This window comes from Neoarius graeffei, chromosome 9, assembly GCF_027579695.1.
Source record: "Neoarius graeffei isolate fNeoGra1 chromosome 9, fNeoGra1.pri, whole genome shotgun sequence".
Taxonomy (NCBI): Eukaryota; Metazoa; Chordata; class Actinopteri; order Siluriformes; family Ariidae; genus Neoarius; species Neoarius graeffei.
In genome coordinates this window covers 70788649-70812342 of record NC_083577.1, presented here as the reverse complement: position 1 = coordinate 70812342, position 23694 = coordinate 70788649, and the positions used below count along the sequence as shown (strand labels likewise).

Sequence of the window (23694 nt, the reverse complement as noted above, 5' to 3'; positions counted from 1 at the left end):
AGGCAATGAGCAAACACATTGTACCATTAGAACACTGGAGTGAGAGTTGCTGGAAATGGGCCTCTATACACCTATGGAGATATTGCACCAAAAACCACACATTTGCAGCTAGAATAGTCATTTACCACATTAGCAATGGATAGAGTGGATTTCTGATTAGTTTAAAGTGATCTTCATTGAAAAGAACAGTGCTTTTCTTTCAAAAATAAGGACATTTCAAAGTGACCCCAAACTTTTGAACGGTAGTGTATGCTACAAGTCTGCTGATACAAACGTCACCCTAAGCTCAAGTTTAAAGATGTGTAAAAAAAAAAAAAAATTACTTGGTTTATTCCCTGATTGTTTTTTTTTTTAACTTCATCTTCCTGAAGCCTCTTTTTACTGTTCGATATCAGCAGTCACGCTTTATGATCAGCTCCAAAACAGACTGCGATAGCATGTCAGTGTTGTCAGATTGTCCTGCGCTTAAAGGAAATTGCTAGGTTTTGCTTACGTCATCACGGAGTGCGAGGTTTCCTTTTGGTTTTGCCATTGCTACGATCATACAGTGTGTGTATTATACAGCTGTACTGTGAGTTTCCCTTCATCCTGTGCCACACTCCCTATTTTAGCACTGTGAGGTTTTAATCAGAAATTTTGTCAGATCACGTGTTCCAAGACCGCTGATCTCAACTCGTGACTAAAGAGTTCTTTTATAGTGTGTGTGTGTCTTGACTGAGACAGAAGCAATTGAGCCCAAAATTGAATAGCTGGCTTTAGTACTGACGTGAAGGACTAATTTGTGCATGTTTTTTTTTTTTTTTTCAGACAATCTCTTATTAGGGCGGCACGGTGGTGTAGTGGTTAGCACTGTCGCCTCACAGCAAGAAGGTCCGGGTTCGAGCCCCGTGGCCGGCGAGGGCCTTTCTGTGCGGAGTTTGCATGTTCTCCCCGTGTCCGCGTGGGTTTCCTCCGGGTGCTCCGGTTTCCCCCACAGTCCAAAGACATGCAGGTTAGGTTAACTGGTGACTCTAAATTGACCGTAGGTGTGAATGTGAGTGTGAATGGTTGTCTGTGTCTATGTGTCAGCCCTGTGATGACCTGGCGACTTGTCCAGGGTGTACCCCGCCTTTCGCCCGTAGTCAGCTGGGATAGGCTCCAGCTCGCCTGCGACCCTGTAGAACAGGATAAAGCGGCTACAGATAATGAGATGAGATGAGATCTCTTATTAGCTGATGACTCGACTCCGATTGATTTAAGGTTGTGACACTAGTTATTTGTAATTTTTCACTCTTACCATTCAGTGGTGCATTTGGTCCATGTTATCTTAAGCCTCGGTCACAACCGGCCGCACGTGCTCCTACGGCCGGTCTACGTGCAAGAAACGCACGGAGGGTGCGCGTGAAATGCACGGAGGGCGCGCGTGTGACGTGCTGATTTTCGAGCCGTAGACTGGCCGCAGAGGTTCTTTGTCATGTCAAACAAACTCTACGGGCGCTTACGTTTTTTTTTTCAGGTTGCAAGACAAATTTACGGCCAATGTGCGTCTTTCTCCATGAACAAAAATAAACGCAGCGATTTGGGGAAACGCCAAAAATCGCACGGCCAAAAAATCGTATGTCCGGTTGTGACCTAGGCTTTATTGATATCAGTCGCAAGAAAGGAGTTTTTAACAGATTCCAGCCACTTTATTACGCCTCCTGTCGAAAGGCAGCTATGCGGGAGATGAGAGGTGTGGAAAGGTGTATAGAAGGAGGATGTGTTGGAAAAGAGCTCATTCTGACTCGTATGTGTTTCTCTCTCCGTCTCTTTGCTCCCTTTTTGTCTGTCGTCTTCCTTGCCTAATGGAGGCAGTTGTGTTATCGTGCTTGACAGGTTCTGATTCCATTGTCAGATGCAATTTAACCGTCGACACACCTGTATGTGTGTGTGGGTGGGTGGGTTGCGTGTGAGTCAGCCCTTCTGCAGCAGTCTACATAACGAGATCTCTCCATCTTGGCCCCCCTGCAGTTTTTACCTTGTCATCCGTGCTAATTAACACCTCGACAGCCTGCAGAAATAACAGTCATTAAGCAGTGCGGCAGGACCGTGCCACTCCAGCGCCGACTGAATCGGATATCGATGAGCTCGCTTTCTCAGAACTTCGGTAAATCCGAACCGTGACGCCTCCCAGGCGACGAATATAAGGCATGTCTGGGTGGTGCTCGAGTTCGAAGTCGAATAAGGAGCAGAGGACAGAGAATGACATTGCCACTTACCCTGTCTAGCAGCACCTCTTGATAACTGGCTATTGATCCAATTTTCATGTCAGAGTGCAAAGTGATGTATGATGCCACTGTGAAGTTTCCAGGCCTGTCTGCATGGGTATGTGTGTGTGTGTTTTTCTCAGTCCGGTCCAAGCCCAGTAGCCTGATCCTGATGGTTGGGTCAGTGAGCAAAAGGCGACGGTTCATTAATATAGAACACAGCAGAGATTTGTTCTGGCTGTGTGTACGGGTGAGAACAAGTTCGTGTACGAGGCCGGTACACTGATAGAATGGCCTCAATTTAAATGACTTGCTCTATCGAGCTGGCCGCTACTCAAGGCACGCGACCTTAATCACTCTTTCTGTATCCTAATTACAGTCTCTACAAACAATGCAGCTCTCTTTGGTCCTTACAGAGACTAATATTTCCTCACTTTGTACAAAGTTTTGTTAAAAGCAGTTATGCTTTAGTTGGGTGGGGGGAAAATTGTGCACTGTAAATTTGAGTAGTTTAATGGTGCGTTCATGTGCTATGGGAATTATGGTAAATACCAAGCGCCGACATGGAAAGCACACATGAACGCCCCCTCTTGTGGTATTTTCCACCGGGCAACTCGTAGAAAATTTTGATACACGAGTTGCCGAGATGAGATGAACTTTAACCTTTTCAACATGGCGGTGAGCGGTACAAGACTAGCTTATGAACCAAGAAAGAAGTGGTTTTCACCTACGGAAAGCTGACTGTCACCTTTTAAACGAGTCACGTTATGTATATTATAGCCTAATACAAAATATTCTGTGGCTGTCCAAAGAACGCCAACAATGATCTAGATACTGGCTACTCTCATTGTGGCTACAGCCAAATTTCCAAAAACTGCGTGGCATTCAATGTGTTAAGAAAATCTCTACTTGTCATGATCAGGAAATATCCAGCATTATTTACCTTTTGACTTTTGATAACTCATATTCCTGCTGCAGCTGATGAACAAGGCAATCTATAACGCTACGTTCACACTGCAAGGCTTAATGCTCAATTCCGATTTTTTTGTGAAATCCGATTTTTTTGTGAGGTCGTTCACATTAACAAATATATGCGACTTGTATGTGATCCTCAGTATGAACGAAAAGCGACCTAAAAGTGTTCCGCATGCGCACTGCAGGATACGACGACGTCACACGCAGTGAGCATGGCCAGTGTTTACGGAAGTAAAACCGCCCGGTTGCGGTATGACTCATCCAATCTAGCTTGAATAGCTGCATCCCCCCAAATGGAAATCAGCTCCCTAACCTCTGCGTCCTTCCATTGAGAAGATTCAGAACCTTCACAGCCCGAAGCGTCCCTCGCATTGATGTCATGCGCACGGGCGCAGATACGTTTTTTTGAACTGGGAGGGACAAAAAACTGTGGGGGGACAAAGCTGCCAGCAAACCAACCCCAACCCCGATATGCCTGTCAAACTTGTTGTTAGTAACCATAGCAACCAAGCTCGAGCTCGCAACCTGTGCAGTCTGCGCAGCTCAACCAACCGAATATCAGTCTTTGTTTTATGTGAGTTGTTGCAACTATGTTTGTACTGCTGTGCACCTCAATAAACCGAATGGTAATTAGTCTTTTGATTTTTCCGTGAGGTTTGCCTTATACAAAGAAAGACAGCATAGACGTTTTTTCCTCCCTATAAGTGGGGGGGACCGAACGAGGTGAATTTAAATCTGGGTGGGACGAGTCCCCCCCCTCTATCTGCGCCCGTGATTATGCGCCATGTTGTTGTAACTTTTTTTGAGAGACCCGCCGCCTACTTCAGCGCAGAATAGTGACGTTTGTGGCTTGTTGATGACGTGTAAGTCGGATGAATGCGACCTTGCGGTTCAGACTGAAGTCGCATATGAAAAGAGCGGATAGGGATCGGAATTAGGACCACATATCCAAACGGCCTGGGTCGGATTTGAAAAAATCGGATCTGTGTCGTTCATATTGTCAATAAAAGATCGGATACAGGTCACATATGGGCGAAAAGATCGGATTTGAGTCACTTCAGCCTGCAGTGTGAACGTAGCCTAATTGTTTTAGCCAAATAACAGGCCTGATTCTGAATCTGGTCCACCATCTTTAATTTGTCAACGACAACAAAATCATGTGAACACAACACACTGGTAAATACCACTTCCCAACTGGAAAATATCATCTTCCCATAGCACATGAACGCAGCACAAAAATCAGGTTGGAAGTTCTTCATTCAGCTAAAATGAAAAGTTTTCCTTGCATCCCAACAGTTGTCAAAATGCCAATCTTGGTGGTACCCTGGAGGGAGGGAAAGCAAATAAGGTAAACCACCAACATCAATTGATCCATCCATTATCCGTAACCGCTTATCCTGTGCAGGGTCGCAGGCAAGCTGGAGCCTATCCCAGCTGACTATGGGTGATGGGCGGGATACACCCTGGACAAGTCGCCAGATCATCGCAGGGCTGACACACAGAGACAAACAGCCATTCACACTCACATTCACACCTACGGTCAATTTAGAGTCACCAGTTAACCTAACCTACAGGTCTTCGGACTGTGGGGGAAACCGGAGCACCCGGAGGAAACCCACGCGGACACGGGGAGAACATGCAAACTCCACACAGAAAGGCCTTCGTCAGCCACTGGGCTCGACCCCAGAACCTTCTTGCTTTAAGGTGACAGTGCTAACCACTACACCACCGTGCCGCCTTAAACTGCTAGCATCCAAATAATAAAGACAAAGCCTAGCCATATGTTGGAACCAGTGGTGGCTGGTGGGTCTTGAAATAAGGGAAGCTCAATTTTAGGTCTACGTAATAAAAATTTTCAATTATTTGTGATTTGTCATTAGTCACTTATTTGTCAGTTTATGTATATGTGAATTCTGACGTGTTCTACTCCAACTCTGCCAAGTAAACTTGAGTGTTCCTTGTTTTTCTCATTCCTTTTGTATGCCCTGCCAAAGTTGGCCAAATCTCCAAAACCCAGTTTTGATCAAATAATACATCCCCGGGATGGTCGTAAGAGACAAGGCCAGCAGTACATTCTCTTGGTCAAAGCACTCCCGTTTTTCTAGGTCACAACCGGACGTACAATTTTTTGGCCGTGCGATTTTTGGCGTTTCCCAAATCGCTGCGTTTTTTTTGTTCGTGGAGAAAGACGCACGTTGGCCGTAAGTTTGTCTTGCAACCTGAAAAAACCGTAAGCACCCGTAGAGTTTGTTTGACATGACAAAGAACCTCTGCAGTCAGTCTACGGCTCGAAAATCAGCACGTCACACGCGCGCCCTCCGTGCGTTTCTTGCGTTTTTTGCACGTAGACCGGCCGTAGGAGCACGTACGTCCGGTTGTGACCGAGGCATTACTTTGTCATACCGAGACAGCTAAAAATGAGCGATTGTGTCTCCCTGACTTTTGAATGAAATTGATCTTGGGCATTGATCTGATCTGTTGTTTAATTTTGAGCCTCTCCTTGTAAGGAATAGCATCACGTCTTCTCCAAAATCAGGTCGACAACAGTAGCAACATTTGCCATTTCGCACAGCTAACAGCTAGCTAGCTGGCTAGATTTCCCCCTAAAACAAACAGCCTTTACTGAACCAAAACAAAAGCAAGTAACAAAGTCACAAACTCCTATATTTACAATTTTATTAACAGTATATACGTACAAATGGAACTAGGAGCTGTATATTAGGAGGAAAAGAACAAGAATGAGCAGCAGCTAGTATCCTGACTTCACTTGCCAACACACCACATGGACTGAGCTTGAATCCCTTCGATGTGACGTATAATTTTAAAACGCTGTCAGTCACGTGACATTCAAAAGAGATTTGTGAGTTCCTCCAGTCATCATACAGAAGCCCAGCGTTCAGTCCCGCCTTAAGGCCTCTGCATGCTCTTGCGACAAGGCTTTCGCAGATAGCTTTTCACAGACAGATGTAATTTATCGTTGAGCGGGGAGTAATAGGCGTGCGCGATGTTATTCACCACCACAACACAAGGGGGCGCGAAATCGCTAGGAGTAGTTGGTGGGTGTGGTTAGTGGAGTGTTTATCCTCCGGTTACTTATAATGACTAGAACTGGAGTCGTATAGATGTACGTACTTCCTCACTTCCTCGATCAACCGCTCTTCGTGCTGCTCCATCTTCGCTCGTGTTTTTAAAAATGACGGTCGTGAAAACAAACCAAACCAGGAAAGAAGGGAAGCGGAAGTGCGTGTACAGCAGATGTAGAGTGGACCAATCAGAGCCCTCTTGTCTGCGACGCTGTCTGCAAGGCTTCTGCGGTGGTCACAATTTTTGGGAGGTGCGCGCAGAGCGTCTGCGAAGGTGGGGGGGCTACGCAGACGCCATCTGCGACACCGTCTGCGAGGACTGCGTTGTCAGCATAAATTGGCCTTTACTGTCAGTGACTCTCCATAGACCCCCAGTGAAGCCGTTTATTACGTTTTAAAAGCATAATGTCTAGTTTTGCTGCATTGAGAGCAAAGCGTATCCCGCAGTGGCATTAAACTACAGAGACGCTGAATATTAACGGGTTTTCAATGGGTCGTGCTTCCACAGACTTCTATGGGGGGAAAAAATCACGTTATCAGGTTATAACGACCAGCAGGAAATAACTGCTGGACGAACTAGCCTTAAAGCTGAGCACTTTCTAGCACAAAATATCGATTTGGAATAAGAAAGTTAAGTAGTGTAAATACAAATTTAAAGTACATTTAATGTTCCTAAACCACGTTTTTTTTTCCCTTGTACAAAGCAACACACTGCAAAAAATGATTTCTTGTTGAGAGAAAATATCTTTAATATGGGTGAATTGATCTATTATTTCTTATTAGAAGTTTACTAGAACTCAAATATAAGATTATTTAGCTTACTTTGAGACGCTTTTACTAATTTCAAGCCTGAAATTTTCTTATTCTATTGGTAGATAATTTTGCTTCTTTCAAAATGAGCAACATTATCTGCCAATAGAATAAGAAAATTTAAGGCTTGAAATTAGATGATGAAAACTTTCTGAAAGAACTGCTCGTTGGATTGCTAGAAAGGCAAATAAAAACCCCTGTTTGACTGCAAAAGACCTTCAGAAAGATTTAGCAGACCCTGGAGTTAGGGGTGTGCATTGGCACAGCCCTCACGATTCAATTCGATTACGATTCGGAGGGTTACGATTCGATTCGATTCAATCCGATTCTACGATGCATTGTGATGCGTTAAAATTTTACTGAAAGCAAGGCAAATTTTTCAGTAGTCATGAGGCAATACAAGCAATCAGATACTGAACAACATTTTATTGGCTGTTGTGTGTATCATTCCTGTTTTAAACAAAATAAAATTGAATGTTATAGAGTTTCAAATATGAAAAAGAAAACAAATTACAGCTGTTTAGTGTTTTTAGCGTTAATAATAACCTGTCTCTCGCAGTCCTCTTCCTCCGCCTCAGCCATCTTGCTAAGCTAGTGCTCTCTCGACTGGCGTGCAGCTACAGACTGCGCATGTCTGTGATGTTGCTCCGGAAATGCCCACGGAAGTTTTTTTTTTTAATACGCTGAATCGATCTGGCATGTTGCCGAATCGGTGCTGAATCGTCCATGCCCCGCATTGCGATGCATTGCCGAATCGATTATTGTTGACACCATTACCTGGAGTGGTGCTGCACTGTTCTACTATGCAGCGACACCTGAACAAATATGATCTTCATGGGAGAGTCATCAGAAAAAAACCTTTCCTGCATCCTAGCCACAAAATTCAGCGTCTGAGGTTTGCAAATGAACATCTAAGCAAGCCTGATGCATTCTGGAAACAAGTCCTGTGGACTGATGAAATCAAAATAGAACTTTTTGGCCACAATGTGCAAAGGTATGTTTGGAGAAAAAAGGGTGCCAAATTCCAGGAAAAGAACACCTCTCCAACTCTGAAGCATGGGTGTGGATCGATCATGCTTTGGGGTTGTGTTGCAGCCAGTGGCACAGGGCACATTTCACTGGTCGAGGGAAGCATGGATTCGAATAAATACCAGCAAATTCTGGAAGCAAACATCACACCATCTGTAAAAAACTTGAAGTTAAAAAGAGGATGGGTCCTACAATAAGACGATGATCCAAAACGCACCTCAAAATCTACAATGGAATACCTCAAGAGGCCCAAGCTGAAGGTTTTGCCCTGGCCCTCACAGTCCCCTGACCTAAACATCATTGAAAATCTGTGGATAGATCTCAAAACAGCAGTGCATGCAAGACAGCTCAAGAAACTTGTAGAACTGGAAGCCTTTTGCAAGGACGAATGTGTGAAAATCCCCCAGGTAAGAACTGAAAGATTATTAGCTGGCTACAAAAAGTGTTTACAAGCTGTGATACTTGCCAAAGGGGGTGTTACTAGGTACTAACCATGCAGGGTGGCCAAACTTTTGCTTTGGGCCCTTTTCATTTTTTGTCATTTTGAAAATGTAAAAGATGAAAATGAAAGTTTTTGCTTAAAATATAAAGGGAATGAGTCATCTTTAACTTTATGCCTTTTGGAGATCATTTCATCTTCAGCTTGCTTAACTGCTCACAGTAACAGCAATTTTGACCAGGGGTGCCCAAACTTTTGCATACCACTATACACTTTAACAGACGAACGTTTCGTGACATTTTACAGGAAGCTGGGCTTCCCTTGTAGTCTGTGTACATCGTGTTTTTACTCATTTTTCATTTTGAAATGAAAAAAAATAAAATTACATGCAAACATGATGGTTCCAAACAGCTTTTGGCGTTAAAACAGTCAACATAACAGAAAGCTCTCATACCTTGGCTCGTTTTTCATCCTTTCAGATTCATTTTCAGGCTAAAATTAATGAAGGAGTTTGTCCTGGCTGTGTTTCAGCAGGTACTGGATACACAAGCTATTAGCAGGATGAGCCGTTTCCAGCCTGATGTACTGCTAATGTAGATCACTATGCACTTTTTAAAAGGGAAAAGGCGGGGGCAGGATTTTCGAGATTCTGCAGTTTAAGGATATTTTAATCATTTTGGCATATATTGAGTTTACAGAATACACAACCATAAGTATCATGTATAATAGCTGAACTGGGGGCGGCACGGTGGTGTAGTGGTTAGCGCTGTCGCCTCACAGCAAGAAGGTCCGGGTTCGAGCCCCGTGGCCGGCGAGGGCCTTTCTGTGCGGAGTTTGCATGTTCTCCCCGTGTCCGCGTGGGTTTCCTCTGGGTGCTCCGGTTTCCCCCACAGTCCAAAGACATGCAGGTTAGGTTAACTGGTGACTCTAAATTGACCGTAGGTGTGAATGTGAGTGTGAATGGTTGTCTGTGTCTATTGCCACTTTTCCACTACCAACGCGGCTGAGTCGGGCTGAGCCGTGCCGTGCTGAGTCGAGCTGAGTGGGGCTGTTGGAGTTGCATTTCGACTACAACCGCGCTGAACCGTGCTGGCTGGAAGTGGGTGGACACATTGGGTGGAGTTAGCGAAAGTGGGTGGACGTCACGTGATGTCGTTAGGCAGCGCAAACATTGACATCAGTGACCTTTTAAGCGGTAGTCTCACGACCCGGAGAGTAAACAATAAACATGGAGTCGTTAGTGTTGCTGGTCTTGGTGCTGTGGCTTGTTGTCACCGACAACGCCAACAGATACTGGCAAGAGCGTATAGATGAGGCGAGGCGCATAAGGCTTCAGAAATTCTCGTAATTCGTAATTCTCCTTCTTCCGGGTTTACGGTGTTTACAGATCCTAGCGTGCTCGCGGGGCGTGTGTGGGCGTGTGAGGACACTCCTCCTCACCAATCAGTGCACAGGGGAGTGTCTCCTCACGCCCCTAGCCCCACTCGGCTCGGTTTGGCTCGCTTCAGCCCTACTCCAAAACGGTGCGAGTTTTGGGTGCTAAGCAGGGCTGAAGCGAGCTGAGTCGTGCTGCTCTGAGGTAGTCGAAACACGAGCCGTGTCGGGCTGAAGTGAGCTGAAAAAGGGTAGTGGAAAAGGGCCATTTGTGTCAGCCCTGTGATGACCTGGCGACTTGTCCAGGGTGTACCCCGCCTTTCGCCCGTAGTCAGCTGGGATAGGCTCCAGCTTGCCTGCGAGCCTGTAGAACAGGATAAAGCGGCTAGAGATAACGAGATGAGATGAATATGCACTATTCCACATCATGAGGTAGTGCGGAATCATTTGCACTATTCCGCACTACCTCACCTTAACAGCTGCTAGTTTGTTTATACTGCTTATTTCATGTTTCATGTTTACCTGCTATACCTCAAGTGCCCTTGACTGTTTGGTTATTTGAACCAATTTGTGTGTGTGTGTGTGTATGAGTGTTTAGTCGATGTCTAGTTCATATCTAGAGTGTTTATACTGTTTATATTGTTTGTTTTTTTCAGTTATTCTATTTTTATTTATTGCATTGCCTGTTTGCACCGTGGGTCAGAGAGGACTGAAATTTCACCTGTGCTGTACGTCGAGCATGTATAGCATATTTGACAATAAAGTTGACTTGACTAGCTGAACTGTTTTTCCAGGTCCCATCTGTTTCATATTTACTGTAGCATCGTGAATATTTGATTTCCAGATTTTATGAAGTAAAAACAAAATTTTTTTTTCTCCTCCTATTTTAGCGTGCATACTTGTAACTAAAACTAAATGAATGCAAATTAGGCAGACCCTGAAGGCTGCGCTTGCTTGAACTCTGAAATTTAAACCGGCTCCAAAATCACTGACGATACCTGGAAAACGTTTCATCAGTCAGCCTGTAGATTTTATTCACACAGGGCACCGTGAGCAGAAATCCAAACGCTGCGAAGCTGAATGGCAGTGTTAGATCAGGCCGTACTTTTCCATCACTCTCGCTCTTGGTTTGCTTCTATCCCTCTCTTCGTCTTCCTCTGCCAGTGCTGATTAATGACATTTGTACTGCTCCACGCTCCCTCCTCCTGTGGCAGCATGGAGGAAGTGTTGCACTCCTCTCCTACCTCTGTGAATAAATCAAACCCGTTTCATACAGATCATAGCCTGGCTCATCTCTCTCTCTCTCTCTCTCTCTCTCTCTCTCTCTCTCTCTCTTTCTCTCTCTCTCTCTGTACATTTAACATATAAAGTTTAATAAAGGAAAATGATCAGAATAAATGGACTGATGGGCTGGGGGCTGACTGGAGAAAGAATAGATGGAGGGCCGTGTTACGACTGCATGCGGCACATGAAAAGGAGAGGGGAAGATAATGAATAGATGGTTCGCCAACTGCTTTTGTCATTAGGCTTTTCTCTCTCTCTCTCTCTCTCTCTCTCTCTCTCTCTCTCTCTCTCTCCTGCACTTCATTACTCCTCTTCTTCCCCCCCTCTTTCTTCTCGTACATGAACTCCCCCTTTGTCACACTTCTTCTCCCACCCTCTACCACAGTTAGTGTTTTATTCAGATAATTCCATGTTGCTGTTTTTGTTCGTTCTCAGCATTGCAGGCAGGAAGCCTCTGGCTTTGCTAGCAAACTCCTCTTTCTGTGTTAATGTTTGTACATCCAGTGTGTACACACCATGCACACAAAGACGCAGAGGTCTAAATGCAGACTGGTTTGCTCTGTGAATGGCCCGGGATTCCTCTATATAACACCGTGTGTGTGCTGTGTACACACATGCAGATAGTCTTCCGATGGACCTCATCGCACACCGGCCATGTTGGGCTCCTTAAACATCCTCTATAGCATGCTGATCCAGAAGGTGCACTTTTAAGAGCCTTTAATTAGCTTTGACTCAAAGTTTATTTTATTTTATGAGGAAAGAACAGGAGGCGGCACGGTGGTGTAGTGGTTAGCGCTGTCGCCTCACAGCAAGAAGGTCTGGGTTCGAGCCCCGTGGCCGGCGAGGGCCTTTCTGTGCGGAGTTTGCATGTTGTCCGCGTGGGTTTCCTCCGGGTGCTCCGGTTTCCCCCACAGTCCAAAGACATGCAGGTTAGGTTAACTGGTGACTCTAAATTGACCGTAGGTGTGAATGTGAGTGTGAATGGTTGTCTGTGTCTATGTGTCAGCCCTGTGATGACCTGGCGACTTGTCCAGGGTGCACCCCGCCTTTCGCCCGTAGTCAGCTGGGATAGGCTCCAGCTCGCCTGCGACCCTGTAGAACAGGATAAAGCGGCTACAGATGAGATGAGATGAGATGAGAATGAGGAAAGAACAGGAGTAGAACATTTTAAAATATCTTAAAGTTACGAATATCCACGTCTCCTCATGTAAATAGATTGGCATCTGGGTCAAATTGGCTATCAGGGAGCGAAATGAATTATTTTCGGTTTTTAAACCAACACACTCAGTATTCCTGTTAAAAAAAAAAAAAAGTGAGTAAGAGGAAAACGTGCGACCTGGAATCTTGTAACCGCAGCCTCCATGCTGAGCTAGCAACCTTATTTAAGGTTAACAATGAACAGATTCATAGGTGTGATGCTCCCGAATTGCTATATATGCTCCTTTTTTTATGCTAGATTTGGTTGCGGTTGTATAAATAGCTGAGAATACGACAGTCTAACACTGAATGCTATTTGTGTTTGTGAGAAATGCAGGCTGGTGAGCTGGCGGCTAGCTCTTTGTATAGCAGGAGCGGTTTAAATTTGCATATCCTCCTCCTTATCCTGGCATTTCTAATTAGGACAAAAGTGCAGAAACGTTCTTCGGCAAAGATTCTTGAGTGCTGAAACGCATATTAAACAATTTAAATATGAATATCAGGTAGCTCACCAAAGCCTGACTCTCTCTCTCGCTCTCTTTCTTTCTTGTGGAATTCGCTTAAAAGTGTTAGTTTCAGTGTGTGGAGTTGCACATGCTTGTGAGCGATGTGTGTATTTGTACTGAATGTCTCTCTCTCTATCTCTCTCTCTCTAGCTGATCGCAGTGTACGAGGAACAAGAGGCCCGGCAAAGGGGAGCGACGAGTCCCGCAAACAGCAGCATCGGCGTCGTTAACATCAATACGAACGGCGGTGGCGCTCCAGGACAGCCGAGCCCTGAGCCCTACGACGCCGAACTGGCCTGTTTCCAGCCAATCCGAGGAGGAGAGATCGAAGTCAACTCCTCCGCCCTTAAAGCCAGTATGTTACCTAAATAAACAAATTCAGATGCATGATCGGACTGGGGAATAATTTTTATAATGCCAGGCAGCCCACACAAGAAAGAGACAGCTTAAAAAAAAGAAAAAGCGCTTGCTTTTCATGATCTACAGTATTAAAGGCCCGGTCCCACAACACTGATAACTATAACTATATACCTCTGCCTGAATTTAATTCCAGTCTGGATCAGTCACACCACGACTATAATCCCAACTATAATATCGCTTGGTCCTGCCACTCAGCGAAATAAATGCATATTCCAACTTGGGAATAGTCATGGAAGGTTTTTCCAAGTGGTAGCACATTATTCCGGGTCGTACTGTAGAGCTTGGACTTGAAAGCAACCCAAGCGCATACTCTGTCGGTTGATGCAAAACGGATAGGTCACGGATTACGGAAATGTAATAAAAAAAAAAAGGATAGAAAATACGGAGTGGTTACAGATTTTAATACGGATGAAAATAGCGTACAGATCGGTCACGGACGTTTCATCGCATTACAGTTTGGTTACGGATTTTATACGGATGATGCATCACGGATAAAAAAAAAAAAATGAAGAAGTCTAAAACAAATGTTTGGACTGCTGAAGTTCATAATTAAAGTATCTTGCCTGCGTTTATTAACCCCGCCGACAGTAGTCGGAGGGGTTATTATTTTCACCTGCGTCAGTCTGTGTGTGTGTGTGTGTCTGTCTGTCTGTCTGTCTGTGTGTCTGCAAGATATCTCAAGAACCAATGGATCGATTTGGACCAAATTTTGTACATGTGTTGCCAATCACCCAGGAAGGAAACCATTAAATTTTGGAGGTCAAAGGTCAAGGTCATGGCAGAACTTCGAAATTTTCGCCCAATGTATTTTAATAGGGAAAAGGCGGGGTTTGCACTCGTTAGAGTGTCCCTGTCTAGTATGTTTATTAATTTACTATGGCTATTTCATGGAAAATCACATATCCGTGACTAAAAGATCCGTGCTTTGTATTATATTTTTTATTTTCCGTGAATCCGTATTCCGTGACTTGATGATGCAACAAGGATGCACAAATAGGCCCGGGGGAAAAACGGCACGTGCTCAGACAACGTCACATGTAAGCAATTACCTGATTGGTCAGATGTTTTATCGGATCAGGTCCAGGCCTGGAAAAATTGCTCCAGAAGCAATCTCGGTGATGCGGATAAACCCAGGCCTGGGCTATAGGGATCGTTATCGTTCTGGTGTGAGCACCAATCACACAAACTGCAGGGGGCTGATTTATTTATAGTCATCTTTATAGACCCCTTCGCATGTTTGTAAACAAACCGACCGTTGCCAGGATGCGCGCGCAGCCTGGACTCAGAAACAATGGCGCTGCCCATAGACCGGCATTATGAGCTGTCAGATTATGCCAAACAATTGTCGTTACAAGATCGAGAATGCTACATAAATAAGTTAACTCTAACAAGTGGACATCGCCTACCGGATCCGCATTTAATTAAAGAGTGGACGGACGATGTTAGTAAGTTCCCTGGTATACAATGGCCAGATACATACTCGTACCTTATTGACAAGACTTCAGTGTACACCCACGAAAAACTTCGTGCCTAAAGAAAGTCTTTAGACGCATAGGATTGTTATGTGCGGGCATGTACAACTTGATTAACAATGGGATATTCATATTCATTTTGTTTTAATCAAATTATGCCAGTGATGTGATGGCAATGTGGCTTTAGCTCCAACAGCAAATACCAACACTAAACAGCAATTTGCAGGAGGTAATGGCATGAAAGGAATGATAGTGTAAAGAGTGCAGCGAAGAGAAATCAGAGCTGCGTAAAAAGCGAGAGGCAGAGAACAGAAATGAAACTGAACGGGGCGGGAGCTACAGTAGGTTAGAGCAGTCAACGTAAGTTGGCATTTAGAGCGAGGGCACACAATTTTACCTTTCCATCCTTGCTTTAAAATTGTGATTTTCGGCATACACAAATAACGATGGCACAAAATCTGGACTGCTTGAGTCAAGCGAGACCTCTCCTACAAACAAAACTGCACGCAAAGCTAAGTTAACATGCTAACAATATTCATTACATTGTGTAACTATGACCCAGCTAATCAGACAAACGTTACCAAAGTATGTTGCTACATCAATAAACGAAGACTAGAAAGAATAAAAAAGAAAGATTTAATAAATAGCCTGATCTTACCTGTGATGAAGTGGGCGCTGCAAACCCGCGCATTTTTGATGGTGCTTTCATCCCAGTCTACACGTTTGATGGCTTGTAGCCATAGACGTCGGCGATTTTTTTTTTTTTGGAATGGGTGAGATCCTGCTGGAATTCTGTACATTTTAACCCCATCGCTGCTACGATTCTGACACCCGACAACACAACAACTAGGCATTTCTGAGTCTTTTTGGGGTCCAGGCTGCGCGCGTATGAATGACGTTTACTGCGAAGGGGTCTATAGTTGTAGTTATTGTATTGTGGGACCAAGCCTTAATTCACCAAGGTAAATCCAGATTCACCTGAATAGGCATGGACGTTTTTTTTTTTCCCCAAGTCGTAGCACGTTATTCCGGGTCATACTGTACAGCTTGGACTTCAAAAAGATACAGGACACTTCATCCAACGACCGTTTCGTCCAATAGTTAAGACGTTTCGTCCAAAGCGTTTTTTTTTCTTTTTCTCATACACACTATCAATTATTTTATATTTCAGGTATTTGTTCGTTCGAAAAAAAGAAGGAATTCTCAACGGAATTTGACCGAAGCAAAATACATTTTTGCAGCGTGTGGTTTAACCATTCGCCAAACGCGAGTTGTGAAATATAATGGCGAGTACAGATCGCCCCAGACTCGCCTTTCTCTTCGAGCGTGTTCAAAACAACTTCCTACATAGTATTCATGTAAAATCCAAGATATATTCGACAAAAACTCCTTCCTCGCGCAGGACTCTCGGACGCGCTCCGGACTGCTCGCGTGCCTTATTAAGACTTATTAAGATAATGAATTAAACAGCTTCACTGGACTCAAAGCTCGGCGAGCAGCATGTAATGGTAAGGGTCGCTCGTTTGCTTTACAAAAAGGTTTTCCGCTTCGGTCAAATTCTATTGAGAATTCTTCTTTCGGATTGGTTTAAAAATATACAGCAATTTGTCACACATATTGTCGTCACACATATTGTCACCCCACTATCATGAGGCATACAGTCATGGCCGAAAGTGTTGGCACCCCAGATTTTTTTTTTTTCCAGAAAATGAAGCATATCTCCCAGAAAATTATTGCGTTTACACGTTTTGTTATATACATGTTTATTTCCTTTGTGTGCATTGGATTAAAACAAAAAGGAAAAAAAAGCAAAATTGATATAATTTCATGCAAAACTCAAAAAATGGGTCGGACAAAATTGTCGACACCCTCAACTTAATATTTGGTTGTACACCCTTTGGAAAAAAATAACTGAAATCAATCACTTCCTATAACCATCAACAAGCTTCTTACACCTCTCAACTGGAATTTTGGACCACTCTTCTTTTGCAAATTGCTCCAGTTCTCTCATATTTGAAGGATGCCTTATCCCAACAGCAATTTTAAGATCTCTCCACAGGTGTTCGATGGGATTCAGATCAGGACTCATTGGTGGCCACTTTAGAACCCTCCAGTGCTTTCTTTCCATCCTTTTCTGGGTGCTTTTTGAGGTATGTTTGGGGTCATTGTCCTGCTGGAAGACCCATGACCTAGGACGCAAACCCAGCTTTCTGACACTGGGCCCTACGTTGCGACCCAAAATCCCTTGATAATCTTCAGATTTCATGATACCTTGCACACAGTCAAGGCATCCAGTGCCAGAGGCAGCAAAACGACCCCAAAACATCTTTGAACCTCCACCATATTTGACTGTAGGTATTGCGTTCTTTTCTTTGTAGGCCTCATTCCGTTTTCGGTAAACAGTAGAATGATGTGTTTTGCCAAAAAGTTCTATCTTGGTCTCATCTGTCCACAAGACGTTTTCCCAGAAGGATTTTGGCTTGTTCACGTACATTTTGGCAAACTGCAGTCTAGCTTTTTTATGTCTCTGTGTCAGCAGTGGGGTCCTCCTTGGTCTTCCGCCATAGCGTTTCATCTCATTCAAATGTCGACGGATAGTTCGCGCTGACACTGATGCACCCCGAGTCTGCAGGAGAACTTGAATACATTTGGAACTAAATCTCATCTCATCTCATTATCTCTAGCCGCTTTATCCTTCTACAGGGTCGCAGGCAAGCTGGAGCCTATCCCAGCTGACTACGGGCGAAAGGCGGGGTACACCCTGGACAAGTCGCCAGGTCATCACAGGGCTGACACATAGACACAGACAACCATTCACACTCACATTCACACCTACGGTCAATTTAGAGTCACCAGTTAACCTAACCTGCATGTCTTTGGACTGTGGGGGAAACCGGAGCACCCGGAGGAAACCCACGCGGACACGGGGAGAACATGCAAACTCCACACAGAAAGGCCCTCGCCGGCCACGGGGCTCGAACCCAGGACCTTCTTGCTGTGAGGCGACAGCGCTAACCACTACACCACCGTGCCGCCCCTTTGGAACTAAATATTTTAACATTTTAACCCCATCACTGCTACGATTCTGACCCCCGAAAACACAACAACTAGGCATTTCTGAGTCTTTTTTGGGTCCAGGCTGCGCACGCAATTTCCGCTTACGTATGAATGACGTTTACTGCGAAGGGGTCTATTAATTTACGATTGATATTTCATGGAAAATCACATATCCGTGAATAAAAGAGCCGTACTTTGTATTTATTTTCCGTGAATCCGTATTCCGTGACTTGATGCAACAAGGATGTACGCTACAAAGATGCCCAGGGAAATACAGGACGTGCTCAGACAACGTCACATGTAAACAGTTACCTGATTGGTCAGATGTTTTATTGGATCGGATCAGGTCCCGGCCTGGAAAAATCTCTCCAGAAGCAATCTCACGGATACGTATTAGCCCAGACCTGGGTTTTAGGTATCGTTATCGGTCTGGCGTGAGCACCGACCACATAAACAGCAGGGGACTGATTTTTAGTTATAGTTGGAGTTATCGGTATCATGGGACCGGGTCTTAAATCTGCTCTTAACTTTACAGAAGGAGTAGATTGGATTGTCAGAGCTTGAAGGATTTCTCGGATACAGCTGTGTCGCTGGCGTCGAAGATCGTCGAGGTTTAAAATTCCATTGGTAGTCTGCAAGAGCCTCATTTATAAGTGTCGATGTTTCGCAGACGTCTTTGACGAGTTCTTTGTTTAGAAGTTAATGAGGAATGTAATGACAGATTCTCATTGCTTTAAAGTTTGGAGGATAATGAGATTGGTAATAGAAAGAACATGGTGTCGTGTTAAATTGTAAATTTTCTCTCTCGCTCTCTCTGTGTCTCAGACTCCTCCGGCGTAATTGTGTGACTCTGATTTGTTTCGCTGTCATGTTAGGGTAAATTTACTATCTACATCATCCTGTTGTGCAGCATATGGGATGTGGTATACGATACTAATCACGTCTCTCACAGAGGCGAGGATTGGAACAAAGTTTTACACACAAATGCTATTATCAAAGAGGAGCAGCGGCAGAGAAAACAGCTAATAATTTAAATGATCTGATTTCTCTGTCAGGGTTTTTTTTTTTTGTAATAGGCTTGGCTGTGGTAATTGTTTGAGCATGTGTCTCGTTTGACCTCAAAGCTCCATCTTATGCCACAGGCTTATAAATGTCGTAGGCAATGGAAAAAACATGTGCCGGCATCCCCCAGTGTCGTATAAAGTGAGGGAGGTAGGATATGCCGTATACGCGAATCCAAACTTGGTGAACGTTGAAAGTGAAGGAAATGTGGATCTGCATGAGGTTGTGTGTGAGAGTTTCTGTCCTGCTCTTCAAGTTGCCTTGTAAATCCCCTCCTTATGTTTCACGTTTCATTGTAATAGCAGACACGGGCTGGTAACCATGTTTAATGTGTTGGCCAATGGATTTTTTTCATTGCGAGCCATACATTCCTGAGCCCACCTCCCAGTTTCTCCCATTTCTACAACAAAGCGGATGTGTCGGCTGACGGAGTAATATATATATATTTTTTTCCCGCTCTTCATTTGCCACGGCTGTAAATAAGCACTTTGTCACGATTGAAGAGTCGTACAAAGGTCTGTGGTGTGCATGGAGGGAGAGATCATGTACACGTATACACTCCTGGGGCATAACGGTGCGAGCAGTTGAGCTCGTAATTCTATATCTGACATTCTTGAGACTCAACTTAATGAGAGTCGATTAAACCGATATCAATATCATTGACAGATATTGATGTATTATCCGTTTCTCTTTTCAAAACTGAAATGGACCACACTCTGTTTCGAAGGACGTACCTTTTTGAATCTCAAAGGCATTATAAATGGTAGTGATTCATCTCCAACTTTTGATTGCGATAGACTGCAATATTTGTTTCCTTATTATAACCACTTGCTTTTAAAACATTATATTTCCATTTATCCTGAAAAGCACCAGAACTAATGTACACCAATCAGCCATAACATTGAAACCATGGACAAATGAAGTGAATAACATTTGATCACATATTAATTAGTACCTGTCAAAGGGGTGGGATATATTAGGCAGCAAGAGAACAGTCAGTTCTTGAAGTTGATGCGTTGGAAGCAGGAAAAATAGGCAAGCGTAAAGACCTGAGCGACTTTGACAAGGGCCAAATTGTGATGGCTACAACCCCGATTCCAAAAAAGTTGGGACAAAGTACAAATTGTAAATAAAAACGGAATGCAATGATGTGGAAGTTTCAAAATTCCATATTTTATTCAGAATAGAACATGGATGACATATCAAATGTTTAAACTGAGAAAATGTATCATTTAAAGAGAAAAATTAGGTGATTTTAAATTTCATGACAACAACACATCTCAAAGTTGGGACAAGGCCATGTTTCCCACTGTGAGACATCCCCTTTTCTCTTTACAACAGTCTGTAAACGTCTGGGGACTGAGGAGACAAGTTGCTCAAGTTTAGGGATAGGAATGTTAATCCATTCTTGTCTAATGTAGGATTCTAGTTGCTCAACTGTCTTAGGTCTTTTTTGTTGTATCTTCTGTTTTATGATGCGCCAAATGTTTTCTATGGGTGAAAGATCTGGACTGCAGGCTGGCCAGTTCAGTACCCGGACCCTTCTTCTACGCAGCCATGATGCTGTAATTGATGTATGTGGCTTGGAAAATGCAAGGTCTTCCCTGAAAGAGACGTCGTCTGGATGGGAGCATATGTTGCTCTAGAACCTGGATATACCTTTCAGCATTGATGGTGTCTTTCCAGATGTGTAAGCTGCCCATGCCACATGCACTAATGCAACCCCATACAATCAGAGATGCAGGCTTCTGAACTGAGCGCTGATAACAACTCGGGTCGTCCTTCTCCTCTTTAGTCCGAATGACACGGCGTCCCTGATTTCCATAAAGAACTTCAAATTTTGATTCGCCTGACCACAGAACAGTTTTCCACTTTGCCACAGTCCATTTTAAATGAGCCTTGGCCCAGAGAAGACGTCTGCGCTTCTGGATCATGTTTAGATACGGCTTCTTCTTTGAACTATAGAGTTTTAGCTGGCAACGGCGGATGGCACGGTGAATTGTGTTCACAGATAATGTTCTCTGGAAATATTCCGAGCCCATTTTGTGATTTCCAATACAGAAGCATGCCTGCATGTGATGCAGTGCCGTCTAAGGGCCCGAAGATCACGGGCACCCAGTATGGTTTTCTGGCCTTGACCCTTACGCACAGAGATTCTTCCAGATTCTCTGAATCTTTTGATGACATTATGCACTGTAGATGATGATATGTTCAAACTCTTTGCAATTTTACACTGTCGAACTCCTTTCTGATATTGCTCCACTATTTGTCGGCGCAGAATTAGGGGGATTGGTGATCCTCTTCCCATCTTTACTTCTGAGAGCCGCTGCCACTCCAAGATGCTCTTTTTATACCCAGTCATGTTAATGACCTATTGCCAATTGACCTAATGAGTTGCAATTTGGTCCTCCAGCTGTTCCTTTTTTGTACCTTTAACTTTTCCAGCCTCTTATTGCCCCTGTCCCAACTTTTTTGAGATGTGTTGCTGTCATGAAATTTCAAATGAGCCAATATTTTGGCATGAAATTTCAAAATGTCTCACTTTCGACATTTGATATGTTGTCTGTGTTCTATTGTGAATACAGTATCAGTTTTTGAGATTTGTAAATTGTTGCATTCCGTTTTTATTTACAATTTGTACTTTGTCCCAACTTTTTTGGAATCGGGGTTGTAGATGACTGGGTCTGAGCATCTCCAAATTGGCACATCTTGTGGGGGTGTTCCTGGTATGCAGTGGTCAGTACCTACCAAAAGTGGTCCAAGGAAGGACAACCGGTGAACCGGTGACAGGGTCATGGGTGTCAAACGCTAGCCCATATGGTCCAATCCCACAGAAGAGCTACTGTAGCACAAACTGCTGAAAAAGTTGCATTGCAGCTTGCTGTGTAGGCACAGATCGGTCAGAGTGCCCTTGCTGCATGGAGCCATGGAAGAAGGTGGCTTTGTCTGATGAATCACATTTTCTTTGACATGTGGCTGGATGCGTGTGCTTCTCTTACCTGGGGAACAGATGGCACCAGGATGCATTATGGCAAGAAGACAAGCTGGCAGAGGCAGTGTGATGTTCTGGGCAATGCTCTGCTGGGAAACCTTGGGTCCTGGCATTTATGTGGATGAAACTTTGACATATACCACCTACTTAAACATTGATGCAAACCATGTACAGCCCTTCATGGCAACGGTATTCCCTAATGGTGGAAAATTGTTCAGGAACATCTCATCTCATTATCTCTAGCCGCTTTATCCTGTTCTACAGGGTCGCAGGCAAGCTGGAGCCTATCCCAGCTGACTACAGGCGAAAGGCGGGGTACACCCTGGACAAGTTGCCAGGTCATCACAGGGCTGACACATAGACACAGACAACCATTCACACTCACATTCATACCTACGGTCAATTTAGAGTCACCAGTTAACCTAACCTGCATGTCTTTGGACTGTGGGGGAAACCGGAGCACCCGGAGGAAACCCATGCGGACACGGGGAGAACATGCAAACTCCACACAGAAAGGCCCTCGCCGGCCACGGGGCTCGAACCCGGACCTTCTTGCTGTGAGGCGACAGCACTAACCACTTGACCACTGTGCTGCCTGTTCAGGAACATGACCGCGTTAAAGGTGTTGACTTGACCTCCAAATTCTCCAAATATCAGTCCAATCAAGCATCTGTGGGATGTGCTGGACAAACAAGTCTGATACATGGAGGTCTCACCTCACAACTTGCAGGACTTAAATCATCTGCGCCAGATACAACAGTACACATTCAGAGGTCTTGTGAAGTCCATGCCTCGACCGGTCAGAGCTGTTTGGGTGGCACAATTGGGGACCTACACAATATTAGGCACATGGGTTTAATGTTATAGCTGATTGGTGTACACTATCTGGCCAAAAGTGTGTGGACACCTGATCACACCCATGTGCGCTTTTTGAACATCCCATTCCAGATTTAGCTTCACTTTGCTGCTATAATAATCTCTACTCTTCTGGGAAGGCTTTCCACTAGATTTTGGAGCATGGCTGTGGGGATTCGTGATGTCAGGCACTGAATTTGGGTCAGGAGGCCTGGGGTGCAGTAAATGCTCCGGTTAATCCCAAAGGTGTTCAGTGGGATTGAGTTCAGGGCTCTGGACAGGACACTCAGGTTCTTTTACACCAACCATGTCGTCATGGACTTCACTTTGTGCACAGGAGTATTGCAGTGGGACAGGTTTGGGCCCCTTAGTGGGGGCCAGTGAAGGGAAATTTTTTAAAGCAACGACATCCAAAGATATCCTAGACAATTGTGTTTTGAACTTGGTGGCAACAGTTTGAGGTAGGAACACATGGGTGTGATGGCTGGCTGTCCACATACTTTTGGCCTTATAGAAGTATTTGTCTTGTGTCAGAATGCGTTTTCGTTGTTTGATCTTACTCAGATTTTTATAATGTTTATCTAAGGAAGAAAAATTTACTATTCAAATATTTAGTGTCCAACACTTTACTTTCTACCTGTCATAATCAGTCGAAGCATTTCTTTCCTTCACGTGACAAAAAATTTATTTTGACTTGTAGGAAAAATCGATCATTAATTAAATTCAAAATATCAGAATCATGCTTCTGTGGCTGAAGTTGAAGTTCTATTGCACATATAGTGCCCTTTTTGGTGCTGTTATACCCTATCTAATGAGGATAAAAATGTAAAAAGTGAGTTTGCCCAAATGTGAAGACGAGCGGTTGATAGCAGATTTTTATACTCATAAAAACGGTCAGATCTGGCGAAATATTA

General features: G+C 44.1%; 1 protein-coding gene across 6 annotated transcripts in view; it reads left to right on the top strand.

Annotated features, from left to right (window-relative positions):
- The window catches only part of pard3bb (par-3 family cell polarity regulator beta b), a 920021-nt gene that overhangs the window by 242915 nt on the left and 653412 nt on the right, over window positions 1-23694 (top strand). For all 6 annotated transcript variants that reach the window (XM_060930186.1, XM_060930187.1, XM_060930184.1 and 3 more), the window contains exon 4: window positions 13073-13277. In XM_060930186.1, coding sequence (XP_060786169.1) covers window positions 13073-13277 — 205 coding nt within the window. The remainder of the gene's footprint in view (window positions 1-13072; window positions 13278-23694) is intronic.